General features: G+C 48.3%; 1 protein-coding gene across 7 annotated transcripts in view; it reads left to right on the top strand.

Annotated features, from left to right (window-relative positions):
• The window catches only part of ANKRD6 (ankyrin repeat domain 6), a 725774-nt gene that overhangs the window by 653998 nt on the left and 47253 nt on the right, over positions 1–24523 (top strand). For all 7 annotated transcript variants that reach the window (XM_085611161.1, XM_085611160.1, XM_085611166.1 and 4 more), the window contains one exon: positions 2642–2969. In XM_085611161.1, the coding sequence (XP_085467287.1) occupies positions 2642–2969 (328 nt within the window). The remainder of the gene's footprint in view (positions 1–2641; positions 2970–24523) is intronic.

Raw genomic sequence — 24523 nt, 5'->3', positions numbered from 1 at the left:
TAATGAAAGACAGGGAAAAACATAAGTTACTAACTTTTACCATGCAGTTTGCAAGCAGCTCTTTGATGACAGTTTATAGGTCACTGTGCTAGATTACGGTTGTCACTTACGTACTGCACAGTGACAAAATAGTCTTTGTGACAAAAGCAGTAACCCACTCGCTTATGCACATAAAATACTGTTATTTAAAATGCACAGTACACGTTCTTTGCAGTAGGCATATTAACCCTCTGTGCTACATTAGATAACTCAAAGCTGCCACAGGACAAAACGCTCATCTCCCTCCAGCAGGTACATTAATCACTGGTGTTATCTTGGCACTTTTATTGTTGCTGGAAAACTGCTAATTATACAAGTGCAGTGCTTTTTAAACTGCTGCCTGCGGACCCCCTGGGAAAGTGTCAGGGACTCCTGGGGGTCCCCGGACCACAGTTTGGGAAACACTGATCTAGGGGATGCTGGTATCCATAGCAGTCCTCAGACCCCTCCCATCCGTCTCCCTCCCAGGCCTGTCAAAGGCAAAAGGCATTGGCTCTATTCCAGAGGGCATGGTCGCGGTTGGTCCTGGAACTGTTGTCGGATGACATCCGTCTGACTCCATGTCGGGAATGACTGAGGATGGCACTAGAGCGGGCACTGAGTGGGGTCTCTGTCTTGCAGGTTTCCAGCTCCGGATCCAACACTGGACCAATGGGGCCTGACTGGTGCCGAGGGCAAACACACCAGCTCAGATTCAAGGGGAGCTCTTCCCAAGCCCGTAGGGCCCAAAGGCACACCAGAGGGACCAGGCCGCCCAAATAGAAGTTGCTTACTTCATAAAATTCTTTCAGGTGGGTGCCAAGGGGACCTTGACTCAGACTCCTCCCAAGCGCGAGGACTGGAGTCCTGGCATGCCCACGCCTCGCCATAAAACTTTGATTGGCGCAGAAGAGTCGATGACCTCTTCAACTTTGATTTCTTTTTATGGTGGGACTTACCCAACGATTTTGAACAACCGCTTTGTGCAGCTCTGCGTATGATCCTGGGACCTTCCTCGCAACCGTGATCATGAGCATCACTGGGTTGCCCAACGAGGAATCACTCCTTTAGAGTCTTTGGGTGCATGGCGCAGCAGTCCACGCAGGCTTTGGAGCTGTGGTCCCTCTCCAAGCATCACAGACAAACCAAGTGTGGGTCTGTCACAGACATCTGCCTGTGACAGGCACCACATGGTTTGAAATCAGCCCATTTCTTTGGGGACATCCTATTACACTAGGAGAGAAATTCTCTTGAAAAAAGGTTTAATAAATGTCGAGAAAAAGCTTTTCAGAGATCAACACTATCTGGAAAGGAAAGAATTGACATCAACGTGCCGGGGTGGCACCTATATAGGTACCGCACACATCATTTCCGGCAAGGACAAGTACCAATCAACGCCACCAATCGGCGCGTAGAGGTAATGCTCGAAAACGTCTGGATAACTTCTGACACCTGGGGAATATTTTAAGGTAAGAAATCTGCACCTAGAAGTGACTTCCAGAAAGGAGGACCACAAACTGTGTTATGTGTGGAATCTACCACAAAATGCAGGTGCATCCTGTGCGACTGCAGGATCAGTATGTAGAAATATGTCCTCAAAGTAGAGGGACACATCACAGTCCACTGCTTCTAGCACCAAAAGCTCCTGAGCCAGAGCGACATCTTGAACATTTACTTGCTCAGGCAAAAGTTCAAGACCCTGAAGGGAAGTGCATACCACTTTTTATAATCTGTTGGGCTCACTGGGCCATTTTAATGGACTTCTAGACCTGCAGGAAGGACAGTATACACGCTCCAACTGGCTGCTTGTGCTTAAAGGGGAACTAACGTGTGTTTCTGGTGGCAGGGATGAGAATACAGAGGAGGAGGGTTGCAGCCCCATCTGCCTTTGGGCTATCCTTAGCCTCTATGCTGCCTAAGAATTGGACTTTGAGGGCTGGCGAAAGATGAACTCCTTCAGATAGAATGACACTTTCTATATTGCTTGTTAAAATCCTAGGCTTGAGATGCTAGTCCTAGTGATCGGGTTTTTTCTCTGTCTGTCCTATAAAAAAAAAACTTTCCAGGGCTGTATAACCATGCCCTGGAACAAGCAAGACCCGTCAACTGGTATATCCATGAGATTTGCCTGCAAGTCTTCAGGTTACAATAATTAAAAGCAAGTTGTACTTTTTCTTGGTGCCAATAAGAATCATATTTTCCTGTGATCATCTTTAAAACTAAAAATGTCTATAAAAGTGTTCTACTGGCAGATGCCTGGAATATGCACTGTTCTGTTAAAGTCATATGCTAGTTATTTCTAGTTTTTAAATTTAAATGTTTTATTGCAGGCATAATATGGCCACTGCATGTTTTTTTTGGTTTGGTGGTGTATGTTTGCAAAACAGAACCTTTGCACCAGCTTGCCAAGGTCAGACCTATTAATTTTGTTTTTACCAATGCTTGTGTTTTTTTTAAATAGAAAGTTGTCTGCCACTAATCGTATTGCTGGGTTAATTGAGCCAACTCCTCTTCATCATCAACCACATAGAAACATGATTAGTTGTGCATTTACACTTTTCCTTGAGAAAATGTGTACCAAATGAATAATAACATCCTTTCTTCATCTGTCTCATCTCTGCAGGCCTCAGTGGTGGATGACCTAAGGAGCTGGTGCATGCTAAAGATCCAGAACCTGGAGCTGAAGCTTTCAGGAGACTCCAGATCCTCCAGAACAAAATCTGCTCCTTCCACTGGCGAATCTTTCACCGACAACTTAGATTCGGAAAGCCCGCACAGCAGCAAGGACTGTCAGCCCCAGCAGAGCCCTCTGCCATCAGAGGGATCGCAGCAGCATTCCTACATCACTCTTCAGGATAATGTCTCAGAGGGCAGTGAACGAGCCCAAGCTCAGCCTTCCGAAGACAGCTGCACAAAGCACTGTCTTGTTGTCCAGCAACAGAGTCTATTAGGTAGGTTTTCTCTGGGGAATACTAACAGTCTGATGCTAATGGTTTGGGAGATGGCCTCAGAAGGCCAACCTCCAAAAAGTTAATCTTGCATGGTGCTGTATTACCACAAAACGACTGGCCAAGAACTAGTTCGTTACAAGAGTGTTGAAAAGGAGTTGCTTCAATGCGTTTTTTGCCAGACCACTTGGTAAAAGTCTAGTGAATGATCATTTCATATTGCAGAGTAGGAGCACAAAAAGCTTACCTCTCGACCTAATGGATGCCGTCTGAAACTATTCATCCAGTTTGGAATTATGGAGCAGCTTCCAAAACTGTATGGAATTATCATTTATCACCCTCTGCTCAGAGCATTATGAGTGGAGTATCACCTTCTACTGACAGCATAAACCACTGTTAATTGCCCACTCTGCAGTTGTGGCTGGAACCTATTAATAGGACAGCTAATGACTGATGGGCTTTAACCACTGTAAATTGCCCTAACAGCACAGAAGCATTAAGCGTATTTGCACCCATCTCCCAATAAACTCACTCAAAACAGGAAGATGACATTACAGTTCCTATTTGCTTTATTTCCCTACCTCACACTCAAATTTGAATGCAGCCAGACAACAGCAGATTTTGCCAGCCGATCACTAATCTTTTCTGTTGAATATTCTTGTAGACCACGCTAAAACTTGGTAGCCATATACAATTTATTGTATCACTCTATATAGGTTTAGTGAATAAGGCTGTTAACATCTAAGTTTTATTGGGACAGTGTTTGACACCTTAGGGCCCCCAACTGAAAAAAATCTCCTCAGTTGATTTTTAGGTCTCACCTGGCTATCGCGTAAGCGATCGCTCAGCGAGACTTATGTAGGGGCTTCAGAAAATGCTCCCAAAGGCTTCCCAGGTGGATCGGGTGAACCGCTAAGATTATTCACGCTGCTATCTATGACCACAAATCTTGCTGCTACTTTGTTCATTTGCACAATCAGTTCTGTCCACCTCGTGAATTGTTTGTACTGTATTATAATCTGCATTCCACTTTTTAACTTTGTTCAGCTGCTTTAATGTAACTCTCGTTTTTTTAAAACAAAACTCATGTTTTTACCTGCATTGTACTGATTCTGTCCTCACGAAGGGGAAGCTCACTCATTGTCCGGGGAAACAGGAAGTGGGGAATTCAATCTACTGTGACCCGCCATTTTGACATAGCGTGGTCTAGTTGTCACTGCGACGGAGGGGATAAAACTGCACGCTGCGCTAGCGCGCAGCGGACGCGCGCAGCGGGCGCGCCGCTGGCGCGCCGAAGGCACGCCTAAGGCAAGCCCGTCTGCGTCCGTCCGCGCCTCGGACGCACTGGACCCTGCCGATCATTATAGTAGAGGTAAGATACCTCCAATAAACTTTGGGCCCCGCATTATGTACACTACTAATGACCTTAACATCCTTAATAATGTGGAGAACAGTTGTCCCCACTCTTTTTCAGCCGGCCCCAAGGCAGCATGGAGTTGTGACATATGCCACTGGTCCCTCCCTCCTCCTCAGTGCATTGTGCACCATCCTTTGTCAGAGGAACATGCAACCGCGCTAAATATACCCTTGAATTCTTATTCCAATAATGATCTTAAATTGATGCTTTTAAATACGCGTTCGGTAAGGCAGCATGAATATCAAATCCTGGATCTTCTCTCAGACTCCAAACCTGACGTGTTATTTATTACTGAAACATGGTTACATGAAGGCTCTAACCCTACTATTGCTAATGCTATTCCCACAGATTACCTTATCGCCAGGAGTGATCGTGTAGGGGGACGTGGAGGAGGAGTTGCAATTATTTATAGAAATATATTTACCTGCTCCATACTCCCCAAGTTGGATTTGGCGAAAACAGAAAGCCTGAGCATTGCTTAATCTTAGGGGACTTTAACATACATATGGATGCACCCCATAACCTAGATTCTACTAAGTTGTATGACTCTCTAAATATGCTTCATCTTTCTCCATATGTCACACAGTCTACCCATGATAAGGGACATTTATTAGATCAAGTTTTTTCTAATAAACCTATTGAAATGGACACACCTTTTCCTGTAGCCTGGTCGGATCATTTTTTGCTTACTTTTAGCATTAAAATACCACTTGCTACTATGGCTAAGGCCTATGTACCACGTACTAATAACTTTAGGTCATTTAAATCGATGACCCCGGACGCTGTCGGATCCTTTCTAGGAAATCATCCCCTTGCATTTAAGGACAACCTGGTAACTGATGTACCCTTGCTGGAGAATTGGCTTGAATCATGCGTCAATAGTTTGGCCCCTCTCCAAACCCGAGCTGCCAACAGAGGTAGACCAACTGCACCCTGGTTTACTGAAAATCTTAGAAAAAATAGGAGTCACTGCAAAACACTTGAAAGGTTATGGCGACAAGACTATGACACTTGTACTAAGCTAGCCTATAAGAACGCCTTAAAAGCATATCACTGTAATATTCGTATAGTTAAAATGAATTTTCTTAATACGAAAATTGAACAGGCAGCCAATAAAAGCGCTGAACTCTTAAGGGTTTTAAAAGACTTTACGTCCCCTACTGTCTTAAAAAATCCTTTTACCCCTACTAAAGCGTGGACCGAGGATATTGCCCTATTCTTCTACAATAAAATTGCTTCTCTCCAAGCTTCTTTCAGAGAGGTGAGCCCTAATTGTGATCAGGAGCCGGACCGGCTTTTCCAGCAACCTCCCCCTGCCACTAACTGCCTACTTCATATTCCTGCTATTCCCTTAGAGAACTCCTTACATCTTCTTCGTTCTCTAAAGTCTGGCTCCCCAGCCGATCCCTGCCCTGCAAAAATCCTTGCCGCTATAGCGGAAGTTATTAATCCTGCTGTCAATAAAATTTTGAATCTTTCACTTTCCTCAGGGACCTTCCCGGATCAATGGAAATTGGGTAAAATTCTTCCCCTGCTAAAGAAACCCTCTGCAGACCCCTTACAGGCTAGTAATTACAGTCCCATTTCCTTACTTCCGGCTTTATCTAAAATCCTGGAGAAATATGTCAATCATATTCTCGGAGAATTTATAGAATCTAACAACATTCTACATTCCAGTCAGTCTGGTTTCCGTGCTAACTATAGCACCGAAACCGCTCTCCTTGAGATCTCTGAGTTGATAAAAGTCACTCTGGACAATGGCGGGCGAGCAGTGCTGGTCCTGCTCGACCTATCGGCAGCTTTCGATACCGTACCTCATGACCTTCTCCTTGATCGTCTCTGGAGATGCGGTATTGGGCACACCGCCTTACATTGGTTCAGATCCTACCTAACTAACCGACAGCAAACTGTCTGGTCTCCCCCTTTTGAGGCCGACATCAAAGCTATGAATGTAGGAGTCCCCCAGGGCTCAATTCTGAGCCCTACACTATTTAATGTGTATGTTGCTCCTCTGGCACAGTTGGTTGAATCCTTTGGTGCCAGAATCGTCTCTTATGCAGACGATACCCAACTGCTATTCACCTGTGCCAGGGGAGAAGTCTTGGACGGGCTGTCCATCAAGCGCTGCCTTTCGGCAGTCTTCAGCTGGTTCAACTCTAATCACCTGAGATGTAATTCAGACAAATCAGAAATGATTTTTTTGGGCGGGGCACCAGATGAAAACTGGCGTGACTGGTGGCCTTCAAACATGTCTCCGCCCTCAGACCTAGCTACCACGGTCAAGAACCTGGGGGTGAAACTTGATAATAAGCTTTCCATGAATGCCCAGGTTCAGTCAGTGGTAGGCATCTGCTTTGGCTTACTCAGGATGATGCGAAACTTTCTTCCATTGCTCTCTCAATCACATAGAAAGACAGTTGTCCAGGCTTTGGTACTATCTCGCCTTGACTATGTGAATGTTTTGTATCTCGGTTTGCCTGAATATCTCCTGAATCGCCTCCAGGTGGCTCAAAATGCTGCTGCTCGAGCGATCTATCTGGCCGATCGTCGCACTCATACGACCCCTCTTCTGAAAACTCTGCACTGGCTTCCTGTACGCAAGAGGATTCTCTTTAAAGCTTTGGTACTGGCCTTTAAGGCCTCTCATAATATTGGCGCACCGTATTTAAGGGACCGCTGCCAATATTATGTACCTTCACGTTTGCTACGGTCCTCTACTGCCCAACGACTTTGCACTCCCAGGTTTTTTCTTTCCGGTCAGGGTGGCCGTACTTTTCAGGTACTGGCGTCTGCCCTATGGAATAATCTTCCTTCTGACTTACGCCAGGAATCTGATCTCTTGCGTTTTCGTCATAAGCTAAAAACATCACTGTTTCCTTGATTTGGGTCTGTGGTATATGTTTGTTGAATATCTTTGTTGCGGGTTCTATGATCAGCGCCGGGACACTCTGGGGAGTAGCCGTGCGCTTAACAAATACCCAGTAACATAACATAACAAGTGCACAACCACGCGCATTCCATTTGCCACCAGCTACTTCCTGCGCGTGCGCCGCCTCACGCATTCAGAGAGATTTAGTAAGGGGCACAAGACCGTAGGAATGCGGTTTATGGCCAGTGCATGTGAGGCATTCAAGCGCAAAGCTGGCATCGGACTTGAAAGCAGCAGACTGCTTTTGCCAGCGCGCGCTCGGCCTCACTTCCTGCATCCCCTCTTATAACAATTAACTTTCGTTATAACTCACACCCCATATGCTCGTTCCCTCCCACCCTTCCTTTGATGTCCGCTTTTCTTGTTGTTTACAAACCACGCCACACACTGCTGCACGCCACACACTGCTGCACGCTGCACACTGCTGCATGCCGCACACTACCGCACGCCACACACTGCTGCGCACACTGCTGCATTACACACTGCTGCACGCCGCACACTGCTGCACGCCTCACACTGCTGCACGCCACACACTGCTGCATGCCTCACACTGCTGCACGCCACACACTGCTGCATGCTGCACGACACTGCTGCACGCAGAACACTGCTGTATGCCGCACACTGCTGCACGCCGCACACTGCTGCACGCCGCACACTGCTGCACGCCGCACACTGCTGCACACCACACAGTGCTGCACGCCTCACACTGCTGCACGCCACACACTGCTGCACGCCACACACTGCTGCATGCCACACACTGCTGCACGCCGCACACTGCTGCACGCCGCACACTGCTGCACGAAACACTGCTGCACGGCACACACTGCTGCACGCCACACACTGCTGCATTACTCACTGCTGCATGCTGCACTACACTGCTGCACGCCGCACACTGCTGCACGCCGCACACTGTTGCATGCCACACAGTGCTGCATGCCTCACACTGCTACACGAAACACTGCTGCACGCCGCACACTGCTGCACACCGCACACTGCTGCACGCCGCACACTGCTGCATGCCGCACACTGCTGCACGCCGCACACTGCTGCACTCCACACACTGCTTTTATGCGAGTTTATGCTACTGACATTGTAAATGACAATGCCTTTTATTTGTTTTAAAACCAAAACATAAATAAAAGGCATTGTAATTTTACAATGCCAATAGCTCAAACTCTTATAAATGCGAGACCTATTGCATTGCAAATGCTTGTTCTGTATTTGGAGCAGCGAACTAGTTGTGTCGGTGTTGCCTATGGAATGGGAAGAGTAAATATGGATTTTCCACTTTCAATAAGTTGATGCCTTTGATGAAAGTCAGTATTCATTTAAAAAGATCACTAAATAAGAATGGTGGACTCTTTTACAAACATTTTTAGAAGAACGACAGAAGAGAAATACAGGCAATGTAGATAGATAGTCGGCAAACCCAAAAGACAGGAAAAAGTGACAATGATGCTTAAGGAAGCTTACTCTGCCTGCATCCCATCATTGTCTAGCTCATAGTGACTTTATCCTGGAGCATTGAGTTCTGTTGTTTTTTTGGGGCCTTTTCTTTGAAAAAATCTTTCCAGATCATGATTGTTCAACTTTCACTTAACGTCTTTTAAGGCTAGGAGTTGTTTTTTTACACTTTTTTGCCTGCAAGGTGTGTGGCAGGAAGAAACAACTGTTCATGGGGCCTGTATTGTTTGTTTGGCAGATTCTAATCTACATGAACATTTTCATCACTGCAGGAAGATGGGCAAAAGTACCACAGGGCTCATGCTTAATCCCAACCTTGTTTAATATATATGTGGCCCCCTTGCTAAGATTGTAGAGCCATTTGGCTTCCAAAATATATCTCACGCTGATGACACTCAGATGATTTACACTTTTGATAAAGATTTGGCTAAAACTAAAGATCGTTTTGCAAAGGGTATGTTAGCCATCTCTAGTTGGATGGCAGCCAACTTTATACAGCTGAATGTCAATAAGACTGCGATTATGATGTTTGTCATGGCAAAGACTTTTTGGTCTGATGAGTGGTGGTCTCCTCAACTGGGCGCCGTTCCGACTCCCAAACAGTCAGTAAAAACCTTGGCGTAAAAATTGACTAAGCTCTATCCATGAAAGAGCAGATCCTGGCTACCACTGGTATGGGCTTTAATACTATGCGCCTACTACGAACAGTCTTTCCCTATCTTCTTATTTCTGCTGGAAGAACGTTAGTCCAGGCCCTCGTAGCTATTAGACTGGACTAACGTTTTATTGGCTGCAGCAAACAAGATGCTTATGGCTAAATTACAAGTCGTGCAAAGCACTGCAGACAAGCTGGTTTCCAACAATCTGTCTGGGGCTTCTACCGCCCCTTCGTGAAAGCCTTACATTGGCTTCTGGTAAGGCAGAGAAGCACTTTTAAAATCTGCTGCCTTACCTAAACGCTTTAAGGGGCAAAGACTCTAGATATCTCCAGCAGAAACTCAAACCTTACTTGCTTACAGAAGCCTAAGATCTCTGGATAAAGCCTTGCTTGTTGCTGCACCCCATCGCAGTGATGTTGTCCGATTGAAGGAAGGAAAACCTTCAACGACAAGTGGAGGCCTCGGAGCTCCTGCAGATTGATGTATTTTCTCACCTTCTGTCTTGAAAAGAAACCATGTCCAGCGTTGCTCTGATAAAGGGGAGTGTCTCTGATGGAGTCAGGCGTGTCTTTGGCACGTTAATAGTGAACCCAAAAGATGTTAAAAGGTTCGCCAAAGTCTGGAGGTTGATGATGCCTGCCCAGGGTAAACCCGTCTTCAGCAGCCAATCGTCAAGGTAGGGGAAGACTGGAACCTCTGAAGATGTGCTGCAACCAATGCCATCACTTTTGTGAACACCCAAAGGGTGCTGGAAAGGCCAAAAGGAAGCACAACCAGAAAATGCTCCCACAGTAGCGCCTGTGGGCATTCTGGACATGGATGTGGAAATAGGCGTCCTGTAGGTCCAACAGGATAGAGGGCAGACAAGACCTGCGCCAGGGTGAGCATCTTGAGTTTGTCCTTCTACAGGAAGGCATTGAGAGGGCGATGGTCTAAAATGGGACAGAGGCCTCTGTCATTTTTGGGCACCAAGAAGTAGCGGGAATAACGACCACGGCCAACTTTTGGCATTTATACTCTCTCTGTGGCTCCTTTGTCCAAAAGTGACTGCACTTCCTGCTGCGTCTTCCGCCAGCCAGAGGATGGTGGAAGGTGCTGTGGGGCATTGAGGAATGGTAAGGCATAATTTGCTGAACAATTTTCAGGACCCAATTGTTCGAAGTGATTGACTACCACCCTGGCAGAAAATATCAGATCCTTCCTCCGACAGGTAGGCTGTGTACCTTGAAGGATAAGCAAAAAAAGTCTCGGGGAGCTTAGCCAGTTGGAGGGACAGAAAACTGGTCGGGCGGTGGCTTGTTGTCCACATGTACTGTGGGCACCGCAGCCATGAAAGGGCTGGTGAGTTTGGTGTATGAGCTGGATCTGCTGGCGATGCTGAAAGCCCCTACCATAACCATGGAGTGGTCAAAATTGTTAATATGGCTGGTGCAGTGGAGTTGATAGGCCTAGGGAGTGCACTGCAGCCCTGCTATCTTCCAGGGCAGTGTCTGCTATTTATCCCCTAAAAGACTGGAACTGCTGAATGCCATGTCCGCAGGACTGTCCTGGATTTCACCTGAAAAGCCAGTGGACAGCATCCAAGCTTGCCTTCAATGGGTCACACTGGTGCCTATGGGTCTATCAAGAGAGTCTCTGGTCTGCAGTGAATAGTAAACTTGAAAGCATCCCGATCGTCCTGTATAGCCTGAGACAGGGTGGCATGAGCTTCTTCCAAAACCATAGGTAACACCTGGGCAACTGAGTCCCACAGAGCATGGGAGTAGCGGTTCAAAAGGTATCTGGCATTCACAGCTGGCATTCACAGAGCGAAGACCTTTGTTCAAGGCATATGAGCTGCAGATTGTATACTTTTGCATAGATCGCCATCTGGTGTTGGGCTCGGATGTTTGCAGTTTGTTTTTGTCTTGGAAGAAGTCTTTGTAGTCACGAAGTAGGTGACTCCTCCCTAGGACGATAGTGCACATGGGCATCAACTCCATCCTTAGATTGTTTTTTTCCGTCATCGGGTTCGGATGTACATTGCTGCGCTCCGGGTCGATATCGGTTTCAAATCCCCCTTCGACGTGCAATTCTCTCCACTCAACGGTATTGTCTTGATCGCGTTTCCCCTTTCGACGCGCATCTTTAGAACAAACTTCTCAACCATCTTCGACGTGGGCCGTTGGGCCTCTCCGCGTCGACCACGCCTGCCGTCAATGGAAAGGACTCCTTTCAGAAAATGTCCCGGGTGTGGTGCTAAGTTCCCACACACAGACTTGCACAAGGTGTGCAATCTCTGCCTCTCCCCGGAGCACAAAGATAAGAACTGCAAAGCCTGTGCATCTTTCAGGTCGAAGAAAACCATCCGTGATAGTCGGGCTCGACGACACGAAATGTCTCGCAGAAGCCGCTCAATTCCCGACGTCTTCGGAACAGATCCCGAACTCCAGCCGGAACAATCGGGTGATGAAGAAGACGTCTCCGAAACTGAAAACTCTGACGCCGAAGAGGAGACAGTCACCCCGGCTCAGCGGTCTGTGAGTACCGAAACTCCTCTCCCAAAAAACAAACCGAAGGCTCGGATCAACACCGACAACATACTTCAGACGCCCTGCCCTCGGGCCCAGCTATGAAACCAAAACATAAGCCTTCCGACTCGGGCTCGAGTCAACCCCATTCCGGCACGTCCTCCCCGGCACCGAAGCCACAAGGCAAAGATTCTTTGTCGATGCCGAAGACAGCATTGACGTCTAAGCTCTCGGCAAAGACGAAGACAAAGACTCTGAGCTGAAGAAATCTTCGGAGCCGAAAAAGGCTTTGGAACAGAAAAGTCCTAAAGAGTCTAAGACCCCACAGAAAGCCTCACAGACTCAGTCCAAAGAAGGCTCGGACCCGAAATCTTCAGCACTGAACAAAGACATTTTGCCCACACAGCCTACACCTGATTTTTCGGATCCAAAACAAAAAACTTTGTTCATTGATCCGACCACGGGCAAACTAGTCAACAAACCTCAAAAAAAGAGGAAACTGGACACCTCAGAGGAGTCTCCAATACCTCCCAAGAAACAGGACATGGGTACTAACACTTCCCCACCTCCTTCTCCTGTTCCAGTTAATTCACACCTATTGATTTCTCCACCACACTCCCCACAACCTATAGTTTCACCTCAGACATCATATACTGACAATGACGTGGGTGGGGATACAGATCCACAGGGGAGTGATAATGATGATTCAAATACCATCCCACATAACATAGACCCTTGGGAGGACTACAGACCCCGACCCACATAATGACCCGGATGTCTATCCCTCTAAGCTGTCACCGCCAGATGACAACACTGGCTTCGCACAACTTATCACCAGAGCTGCCCAATACCATGTGGTCCCCTTACACTCCGACCCCTTAGATAAAGATTTTTTGTTAGAATCCTTCGCACCCTCGCAAAAATCAGAATGCACCCTGCCAATGTTAAAAGGTTTGTTAAAACACGCCCCAGAAGTCTTTAGGGACCCAGTCAGACAAGGCAGCTCCTAATGACCTAATTTATATTAAAGGTCAGAGCCCCTTGGATTCCCATGTGGTAACTAATGCACGCAAGTGGGCAAACTCACAGGGTACAGGCGACACCTCTCCTCCTGATCAGGAATCCAAATTAATTGACGCATCAGGGAAACTTATCAAGTCACAGGCTGCAAACCATTGGCGGATCGCCAATGCCCAAGCTTTATTGACCAGGTACGACAGAGCTCACTATGACGAGCTTGAAAAGCTCATGGAACAACTCCCTGACCAGTACAAACAAAAGGCCAATGACCTTATCCAAGAGGGCAAATTAATTACCAACACTTCAATTAAATGTGCGTTGGATGCGGCCGATACCTCATCTCGTACAATTAATGTACAAGTTACTTACCTTCGGTAACAATGTATCTGGTAGAGATGATTCTAGCCGCAGATTCCTTAACGTACGCAGATTCCTTAACGTAAAATTATCCCCATGCGTGAGACTGGACCCGGAAAACTTTCTCGCCCAGCATCGACGTCCTCTGCGGGCGTGACGTCAGCGAGGTCACATAAGCCCCACCCCGGTGCGCTGACGTCAGTTTGCTTCAGAGAACTTTTCCACGCCACAATGCAGAGCCATCACAACAAAACTGAGGAGAGCATGGGAACAGTGTGCGAGAAAACCAGAGAAACAAAGAGAGAGAGACACAAAAGGTGAGGAACAGCACCAGGCGGCACTGAGGCACCAGGAGGCTACAACAGGAAAGCCAAAGCAGGAAGAGAGCAGACCACCTCTGAGGAACAACTGTGTAAGCCAGGTGGTAGCACCAGGCAGCACAAAAGTACCAGAAGACCACATCAGGAAAGTCACAGTAGGGAGAGCAGAAAGCACCCCTCCGCGAAACCACCGTGCCAGCCAAGGCGAGAGCCGAGCTGGAGGCACAAGCCGTGGAAAGCGCCGCAAGAGAGAGAGAGAGACTGCAACCATAGACCACACAGCAAAGGGCCACAAGCCCGGAACAGAGGGACAACAGCAATCCACCCCCAGACTACACAGTCAAGGAGGGTCAGAGCCTCTGAAATGAGCAGGAGGCCAAGGACATGCAAAAGAACCCCCAGCGTAGAAGACTGCAAGTGGATCAGAAATGGTAACAACAAAGGGAAAAGAGCAAAAGCAGGCCCCTACACTGGGGAGAAGTCCGACAGGCAGAAAACGAAAAGGACCCCACAGAAGATAAGCCACCCAGAGGGAGGCTAGTGCAGAAAACCAAGCTGAGGGTCCTCTCAGAATGGGGGAGGAAGGGTGGGTCGTGAAGGAATCTGCGACTAGAATCTTCTCTACCAGATACATCGTTACCGAAGGTAAGTAACGTGTACATCGGATAGAGACTACTAGCCGCAGATTCCTTAAAGTAGAATAGATACTCTAGCCATACCCAGACGGGAGGAGGGCCTGCGAGAGAGTCTCCCCACAAGGAGAGACCAGGGCCCCAGCAGGGGACATGGCACAAAAACAAGAAGGAAAGGGCCAGGATATCCAAGCCCAACCAAGAGAAGGAGAGCGCCCAACATCCCGCAGGGGCAGACAGTGCCCCAAAGCCTCAAGGAACGCAAGGGCCACTCCGAACCCAGTGAGAAGAGGTAGAACCAAAGGCAGGGCCCACCAGAAGAAACACAGGCATAGCGATAGAAAAGAGCTGCATCTTTGTCATCAGGCTCCATTGAACAGATAGACGAAACCCGACGCACTTCGAGACCTATGCACCCGCTTCCTGTGGGTGAGGTAAAGCTGGCACTCCGGTGCCCAAGTGTAGAGAAACATCTCTAGTGTCTGTGTTTTAAGTCTTAAGTTCGTAGTCCATCCAGAAGACCCTTCTAGCAGTAACTTTTGAACTTTTACGCACCCATTGAAAACCTATGGGAGCCCGCGTGTAACTTCCCTCACTGCACACGCGACCCGTGGACCTCCTGGTCACTAACTGAAGTTAGCTCTTTGTAGGCCCAGCGATTCTAGAGGCCCTAGGCCTTTTCCCTTTCCTGTTTGTGGTACTTATACCACTATTTTAGTATATGGGTTGAGTGGCCACCAGGGCCCATCCTTATACAGTGCAACTTCTGTATATTGTAATACTTTCTTGTGTAACGATTTGTGCTCCTGTGCTCATAAAGAGTCTAGGGGATACTTTGAGTAATAAATACATATATATTTTGAATATATATCTGTGTGGTGTCCTTTCATTGGTATGAAGGGGGGTTACATATGGTAAAACAGCTTGCTTAACACGCTTAAACGAATTTAGCCTCAAAGACTGCTTAGCCTACGCTACCACTAGGGCAGCTAGTCCGAAAAGGTTGACTTACAACCACACCATAAGGGTTGCTTGGCATGGTACAAGATGGTCACTTTAACTAGTGAACATCATATATCAGGCCAACTTCTCACATTGGTGAGCAGCGGTTGGATTTGAGCTTGCTGTGTTTTACCTCTGTAATCTCTTTGTTACCAATTGAAAGATCATACAGGTACCTTTTAGGTACATATAAAACAAGAATAGTTATATACTTAAGTTCTACTGAACTTAGTTGTTGTAGAGCAAAGGGAGTAGCACAACCTGACTACAACTACTAGATAGGTTTAGTAGGAAAACCCAAGTGTAGGTAGTTGCAACACATCCACCCACACTTAAGAGCAATGGCTGGGGCAGAGGGGTCCAATGTACCCATCTCTGTCGAGAGTGACCCCCAGAGGGCACCAACCATCTTTGCTACCCTAAACCAGAATGAGCTCAGGCAGTTGGCAAATATCAGGGGCCTTAAACAGCCCAGGAACCCTACCTCTGCTGAACTCAGAGAACTCTTACAAGCTGATGAAGATCAGAGAGCTCTCAAGAAAGCCTCACAGTTAGACCCCTTAGGGACAGGAACAGGAGGCCCTCCTTCTGAAGATGCTACTGAAGTACCCCTTTCTAACAGTCGCCCCTTAGTTGAGAATCAGACTACAGATGATGAGAATCAGCATAGGGACAGGGATGACAAAGGGGGTGAGTCTGACAGTAGTAGTAGTTCTGATGGGAGAGATAGCCCAGTGCCAGGTGCTATACCTGGCTCAGCTAACTTAAGACTACTTGGGACTGACAATGGGTTCACCCCATTGAATCTCCCTAGTGGACTTAACCAGGGGTTTGGGAGGCAGAGGAATCACTCAGGTGACTCTAATGCTTCTCATACCTCTAGAGGCTCTCAAGGTCACTCCAGAAGAAGGATGACCAGCCCTCAGAGGAGGGAGCATGAGGCCAGAATGAAGGAAGCCCAGCTGAGGATCAGGAAGCAGGAGCTAGAAGTAGCCCTGATGGAAGAGAAACTGAGCAAGGCTAGGCAACCTAGAGAGAGTGGGTCTATACCCACTGGTGGCAGCATTGTCCCTAGGGACAAAGATAGGGTCTTTGATAATAGGAACCTGTCCAAGGTTGTGCCCCCCTACAAAAGTGGGGATGATATCCACAAGTGGATGACTGCTCTTGAGAGAGCCTGCAAAGTGAAGCAGGTTCCTGAAGACCAGTGGGCAGCAATCTTATGGCTCTCCTTTGAAGGTAGAGGCAGAGATAGACTCCTCACTGTTAGAGAGGAGGATGTCAGAAACTACAGAGCCCTGAAGAGTGTCCTGGTTGATGGGTTAGGCTTAACCACTGAACAGTACAGGTTAATGTTCAGAGATACCCAGAAGACACAGACTCAGGACTGGTCTGAATATATTGAATGTGCCACTAAGGCTTTGGAGGGTTGGTTGCTGGGAAGTAAGGTGTCTGATTATACATGATTGTACAATTTGATGATGAGAGAACAGATTTTAAATAACTGTCAGAACCAGCAACTGCATCAACACTTGGTTGACTCAGATCTGACCTCTCCCCAAGAATTGGGAAAGAATGCAGACAAATGGGTCAGAACCAGGGTTAAGCAAAAGAACCAGAACCAGGGCCAAGGGGGTGATCTGAAGAAAACAGACCAAAAGGGTGGAGATCAGAAATCCAAAGACCAGAAGTCTTCAACGGGGCCCCAAACTAGTACTAACGAGGGTGGGTCCCAACAACCTAAAGGGAAGAAGAAAGAAGGTCAAAAGAAGCCCTGGTGCAAATCTTGCAAGAATACAACTCACTGGACTAGTGATTGTAAGAAGGGTAGAGCCCCCAACACTGTTGCCCCTAAGGCACCTGCTCCCAGTACTACTGTTAGCAGTGTTGGTCCCCAGACAAAGGGTGTAGTGGGAATCACTATGGGAACTGAAGGAGATTCTGACTTAGACAGAACCCTTACACAGGCAGTCTTGATCTGTGATGGGGACATGGATTTGTCCCTGACTGTGAGCCCCAGTAACCTGGGCAAGTACAGACATACTCCTTTAATAAATGCAAAAGTTGCTCAAGCCTACAGAGACACATGTGCCAGTGTCACTATGGTGACACCAGGCTTTGTGGATCCTGGACAGTACATACCAGGTGAGAATTACCTGGTGACCAATGCCAGCAATGCCACTACTTCTCATAGTGTGGCTATTGTTAACTTCTCATGGGGAGGGGTAACTGGCCTCAAAAGGGTTGTGGTTAGTGCAGACCTCCCAGTAGAATGTTTGTTGGGCAATGACCTAGAGAGTTCTCTATGGTCAGAAGTGGAGTACAGGACACATGCAGAGATGTTAGGTATATCACCACATGTCCTTGCTGTGACCAGGTCACAGGCCAAAAAGTTCCTTACTGAACCACAGGTCTTGGATCCTGGAACAATGGACCAAGTACCTACCAAGAAGAAGAACAGGAGGGTTAAGGCTGTGCCTTCCCCCCTGCCTCCAGGTGATGATCAGCCTTCCCAGGAAGATGATCTAGAGAACCCTGAAGGAACTGTCCCTGAAGAGCTTGAACCTGATCAGGTTGAGTTTCTGGGGACAGGGGGACCTTCCAGGGCTGACTTGGGGCAGGCTCAGTTATCCTGTCCATCTCTTGAACCCCTCAGACAGCTGGCTGCTGCTGAGGCTGCTGGGAATGCTCAAGGTACCCATAAAGTGTATTGGGATGATGGGCTCCTTTATTCAGAGGCTAGAGACCCAAAACCTGGTGCAACCAGGAGGTTGGTTATACCTCTGCAATTTAGGGGCTTCCTTCTTACCTTGGCCCATGATATTCCTCTAGCAGGACACTTAGGCCAGAACAAGACTTGGGACAGGCTTGTCCCTCACTTTCACTGGCCTCACATGAATGAAGATACCAAGGAGTTTTGTCGCTCCTGTGTAACCTGCCAAGCCAGTGGCAAATCAGGTGGCACAACAAAGGCCCCCCTAATACCACTACCTGTGGTGGGGGTTCCCTTTGAAAGAGTGGGAATAGATATAGTGGGTCCCATGGATCCCCCCCACTGCATCTGGGCACAGATTTATACTGGTGGTAGTGGATCATGCCACCAGGTATCCAGAGGCAATTCCCCTTAGGACCACTACAGCTCCTGTTGTGGCCAGGGCCCTGCTGGGAGTATTCTCCAGAGTGGGGTTTCCTAAGGAGGTGGTTTCTGACAGAGGTACTAACTTCATGTCAGGATACTTGACAGCTATGTGGAAGGAATGTGGTGTCAACTACAAATTCACCACTCCTTATCACCCACAATGCAATTGGCTTGTTGAGAGATTCAACAAGACCCTAAAGGGTATGATCAAAGGATTACCTGAAAAGCTCAGGCGAAGATGGGACATCCTTCTACCCTGCCTTCTGTTTGCTTACAGAGAGGTCCCACAAAAAGGAGTTGGCTACAGCCCCTTTGAATTGTTGTTTGGGCACCCTGTAAGAGGCCCACTGTGTTTAGTGAGGGAAGGATGGGAGTTACCTCTCAAAAAGCCTAAACAAGACATAGTGGACTATGTACTTGGTCTCCGCTCCAGGATGGCTGAGTATATGGAGAAGGCATCCAAAAACCTTGAGGCAAGCCAGGCCTTACAGAAAGCTTGGCATGACCAAAAGGCTGTCTTGGTTGAGTTTCTGCCAGGACAGAAGGTATGGGTGTTGGAGCCAGTGGCCCCACCAGCACTCCAAGACAAATGGTCTGGACCCCATACAATCCTGGAAAAGAAGGGAGAGGTTACCTACTTGGTGGACCTAGGCACTCCCAGGAGTCCCCACAGGGCACTCCATGTTAATAGGTTAAAAGCATATGTTGACAGGGCAGACATGGGCTTGCTCATGGCTACAGATGAGGGACAGGAGGAAGAGAGTGACCCTCTCCCAGACTTGTTGTCTCAAAACCCTGAAGATGGTTCAGTTGAAGGAGTGACCCTTGGAGGCAGCCTCACTGAGCATCAGCAGATTGAATGTAGACGGGTTCTACAAACATTTCAACATATGTTCTCACTGATACCTAGTCAAACTGACTGGTGTACCCATGTGGTGGACACTGGTGACAGTCTCCCTGTAAAGAACAAACTTTACAGACAACCTGACCACGTCAGGGACTGTATAAAGGCTGAGGTACACAAAATGCTGGAACTGGGTGTCATTGAGCCCTCAGAGAGACCCTGGGCTAGCCCAGTGGTTCTGGTCCCCAAACCTCACACCAAAGATGGCAAGAGAGAGATGAGGTTCTGTGTGGATAACAGAGGACTCAATGCTGTCACTAGGACAGATGCACATCCTATTCCAAGGGCAGATGAGCCCATAGATAAACTGGCTTCTGCTAAGGTTTTGAGCACATTTGATTTGACAGCTGGCTATTGGCAAATCAGGTTAGCTGAGGAGTCTAAGGCCAAAACAGCATTTTCAACCCCAGGTGGGCATTATCAATTTTTGGTGATGCCCTTTGGTCTGAAGAATGCACCTGCCACCTTCCAAAGGTTGGTGAATCAAGCCCTTACTGGGTTGGATGACTTTTGTGCAGCATATCTTGATGACATTGCTGTCTTTAGCTCTACCTGGGAGGATCACCTGAAGGCAGGCCTCACTATCAAGGCTACTAAGTGCCAGATAGGGCAGAGTAAGGTTGTGTACTTGGGCCACCTTGTAGGTGGAGACCAAGTTCAACCACTGGAGAGTAAGATACAATCCATCAAGGACTGGTCCCCTCCAACCACCCAGACTCAAGTTCGAGCTTTCTTGGGCTTGACTGGGTACTACAGGAAGTTTGTTAAGAACTATGGGTCCATTGTGACTCCTCTTAATGATCTGACATCCAAAAAGATGCCCAAAAAGGTTCAGTGGACAGTAAGCTGTCAAAAGGCATTTGATGACCTGAAGAAGGCCATGTGCTCTGCACCTATCCTGAAAAGTCCTGACTACTCCAAAGAGTTTATTGTCCAAACAGATGCTTCTGAGTTGGGTGTGGGAGCTGTGCTGTCACAACTTAATGTAGATGGTCAAGACCAACCCATTGCTTTTTATTAGCAGAAGGTTGACCCCCAGAGAGAAGAATTGGTCAGCTATTGAGAGGGAGGCCTTTGCTGTGGTGTGGGCCCTGAAGAAGCTGAGGCCATACTTGTTTGGCACTCACTTCAAGATTCAGACCGACCATAAGCCCCTCTTGTGGCTAAATCAGATGAAGGGTGAAAACCCCAAATTGCTTAGGTGGTCCATTTCCCTACAGGGGATGGACTCAGTGGAGCACCGGCCAGGTACAGACCATGGGAATGCAGATGGTCTCTCCAGGTACTTCCACTTAGGACATGAAGACGAGTTTAGTCAAGGCTAGTTTAATGTCCCTGCATTGGGGGGGGGGGTTTGTGTAGGAGAGTAGGGTCTGCTATCCTATGATCACCCCAAATTTTTGCTTTTTGCTTCACTGGTTTTTGACATATTGAGGCTGTGGGCCTGCTAATCAGACCCCCAGCCTGCTGTTCTCTCTACTAAATTGACACTATGCACTATAAGTGCATAACCAATTGGAATTGGATCACCCTGTGAGCCCCTGTACCAGTGTACACTAGGTACCCAGGGCATTTGTGTATCTAAGGCCTACCAGGGGTTGAAGCATGTATTGTGCCACCCCTGGCCTGGCCTAACAATGTGACACAACTGGCTGATCACTCAGCTGGGGTAAGTTGGTGTAACCACCTCTTACTTAGGTGTAGTATACCTATACCTAACCTTAAATGGGACACGTTAACCTATAAGTCACTCCTATGGCAGGCCTTGACAATCCTGAAGGCAGAGTGCTTGGTTCCATGTGAGATGGTGCTCTGGCATGAGCTGAGCCTGTCTGCAGTGGTCGGAACAACTTCCTTCTACCGTTTCCAGATATCGTCATACCATATACTCTTAAGTGCATTAAGAACCTCGCGGTTAAATGCTATCTTTGGTTTGGCTTTATCAAAACATGTCGAGTAAGGTGTCATACGAATTGGAATACTAACCCCTCGCCAATTCTGGCGACGGGGTTAGTATTCCACCCTTCTAGAGGGACACGACATGTACAGTACCTGAAACCCGGGTAAAATCAGACATAGCCTCAGCTCCACAAAATGGACGCTGCCACCACAGACACAAGTCTGCCCTCCTGCTGCTGGGAGTCCTTCCAGCTTGGGAGACGTGGACAAAGGGTTTCCTGCCAGGGGAGGTGCGTGCACCACCCCAGACAGGATTTTGTGTATTGGTCAGGTAGGGCTTGAATAGAATCAGACATGCCTGAGGCTCACAAGGAGCCTCGGTGCATATGCCAGTTCAAACCGGCCTTGGGGCACACCAGCCCCAGACCTGGGGCGAGCTGGACAAAGGATTGGGGGTGTAACCACCCCCCTTCCTGGTCCCACCCTTAGGGAGGGACCTAGCAGGTAGTCCGGCCCCTAGAATCCGCTTAAAGGTAGGAGCTGTGTCCTAAGACTTCAGACATCCTGGAATCAACTTACCACAAAGAAGAAGACGGGAACTTCGACGCTCTGCTGCACAGAGGACAGAAGGAAATCTCCCCTATGGTCAGGGAGTGACCATCTTGCTAACGCAAGCACCATCCAGCAACTCGACGTCTGCTTTGCCGCCGCCTCCTGCCGGAGCCCGAGCCCAGAGACCGACAAGACCTGGACCTCCAGACCTCTCACAGCCCGATCCACAGTCCCTGCAAAGAAGGAACCCGTGGAGGCACCGAGACACGTGGAGCCAGCCATCTTGAAAAGACACTCGACAAGCTGCAAGCGCGACAACAGAGGCTTCCTCCAAGTTGTGCTTTGGGTCCTGAGAAGCCCAACACCGAGCAGCATCTGCACCAAAGGTGAGCCCTCCAGCATCTCCATGATCTGCGTGGGGCCCCTCTGCACTTTGCATCTCGACCCGCCTGCCCGGTCCCTGGCCCGTTGGCTAGTGGCCATTTTGGCGACCTTGTTTGAAAACGACGACGCTGGTCTGGTTGCTCCAGACTGGCCCCTGCTTCCCTCCAAAGGAGCAGCCCCTCTGACCTTGCTGGTCCGAGTAATCAGCTTTCTTCAATTCCTGCGACTCCTGCTTTTGCCAAGGCTTGTTTGCTTCCTTCGAGTCGCCGACACTGTCGACAGCGAGAGCCTGCGTGGGACAGCTCGTGAACCGACTCCTGGACGTCGTCGACCTTCAGGGACCACGTGGCTGCGGAGACAAGCTACACCTCTTCACCCGTTTGCACCCGACATCGCCTGGTACCTACCTGGTGCCACGCCGGTCACTGGCTAGTGACTGTGAACACTGTCCCCTCTGCTTTCAGGTCTTCTACAACTCCGATCCACCATTGGATCCACCGCATCTCTTCTGGACCGACCGCCTGCAGCATCTTTGTCATCAGGCTCCATTGAACAGATAGACGAAACCCGACGCACTTCGAGACCTATGCACCCGCTTCCTGTGGGTGAGGTAAAGCTGGCACTCCGGTGCCCAAGTGTAGAGAAACATCTCTAGTGTCTGTGTTTTAAGTCTTAAGTTCGTAGTCCATCCAGAAGACCCTTCTAGCAGTAACTTTTGAACTTTTACGCACCCATTGAAAACCTATGGGAGCCCGCGTGCAACTTCCCTCACTGCACACGCGACCCGTGGACCTCCTGGTCACTAACTGAAGTTAGCTCCTTGTAGGCCCAGCGATTCTAGAGGCCCTAGGCCTTTTCCCTTTCCTGTTCGTGGTACTTATACCACTATTTTAGTATATGGGTTGAGTGGCCACCAGGGCCCATCCATATAAAGTGCAACTTCTGTATATTGTAATACTTTCTTGTGTAACGATTCGTGCTCCTGTGCTCATAAAGAGTCTAGGGGATACTTTGAGTAATAAATACATATATATTTTGAATATATATCTGTGTGGTGTCCTTTCATTGGTATAAAGGGGGGTTACATATGGTAAAACAGCTTGCTTAACACGCTTAAACGAGTTTAGCCTCAAAGACTGCTTAGCCTACGCTACCACTAGGGCAGCTAGTCCGAAAAGGTTGACTTACAACTACACCATAAGGGTTGCTTGGCATGGTACAAGGTGGTCACTTTAACTAGTGAACATCATATACCAGGCCAACTTCTCACAGGGAGGATAGAAGGTAGGGAGGGTAATGGACTGCCCCAGATGGAAAGGAGTTACCACCTAAGGCAGAAACGCAGCCCTGGTCCTGAGTACCATTCTTTCAGCATGAATGGTCAAGAACGGGGGTTTTGAACTCAGAGCTTGAAGCTCACTTACCCTCCTTGCCGAGGTGATTGCAATGAGAAAAACCGTTTTGAAAGACAACAGTCTCAAGGGACACTTGTGTAAGGGCTCGAAAGGAGAACCCATCAGGTAAGTTAAGACAAGATTTAAGTCCCATTGAGGCACAATAAAAGGAGTCGGAGGAAACTTGTTTGTAATGCCTTTCAGAAATCATAAAACAATAGGAGATTTGAACAAAGACGACTGATCCGGCAAACAAAGGAAAGCCGAGAAGGCCGAAAGATATCCCTTTACAGCGGCTATAGCAAAGCCTTGCTGAGCAAGAGACAAGGCATACTGAAGAATGTCAGATAAACGTGCCCCCAAAGGGTCAATAGATTTCTCTCCGCACCAAAGAACAAATTTAGACCACCTATAGGAATAGATAGATTTAGTGGAATGACGTCTGGCCCATCCGGCAGGAGAGAAAAAGAATTCAGGTTGCCCCGTTCAATCTCCAGGCATGAAGGTGTAAGCTCTGGAGGTGGGGGTGTAGAACCTGCCCCTGCGACTGCGAGAGGAGGTCTGCTCTCAGAGGGAGACGGAGCGGAGGGCACGAGGAGCGGTGGAGAAGATCTGTATACCACACCCTTCTTGGCCAGTCGGGGGCGATGAAAATGACTTGGGCCCGGTCTTGGCGAATCTTCCTCAGAACTCGAGGAATCAAGGGTATGGGGGGGAAACGCGTAAAGGAGTTGAGTGCCCCAACTCAACTGAAATGCGTCCCCCAATGCTCCCTGCATTGGATACTGGAGACTGCAGAATGACGGGCAGTGAGCGTTCTCGTGAGTGGCAAACAGGTCCACCCGAGGAGTTCCCCACGTCCGAAAGACGTGATGAACCACCTCCGGATGTAGGCTCCACTCGTGGTCGGCGGAGAACTGCAGACTGAGACTGTCTGCACACACATTCATAACCCCGGCAAATGATTTGCCATCA

Source organism: Triturus cristatus, chromosome 6, assembly GCF_964204655.1.
Source record: "Triturus cristatus chromosome 6, aTriCri1.1, whole genome shotgun sequence".
Taxonomy (NCBI): domain Eukaryota; kingdom Metazoa; phylum Chordata; class Amphibia; order Caudata; family Salamandridae; genus Triturus; species Triturus cristatus.
This window is presented reverse-complemented; position numbering and strand designations above follow the sequence as displayed.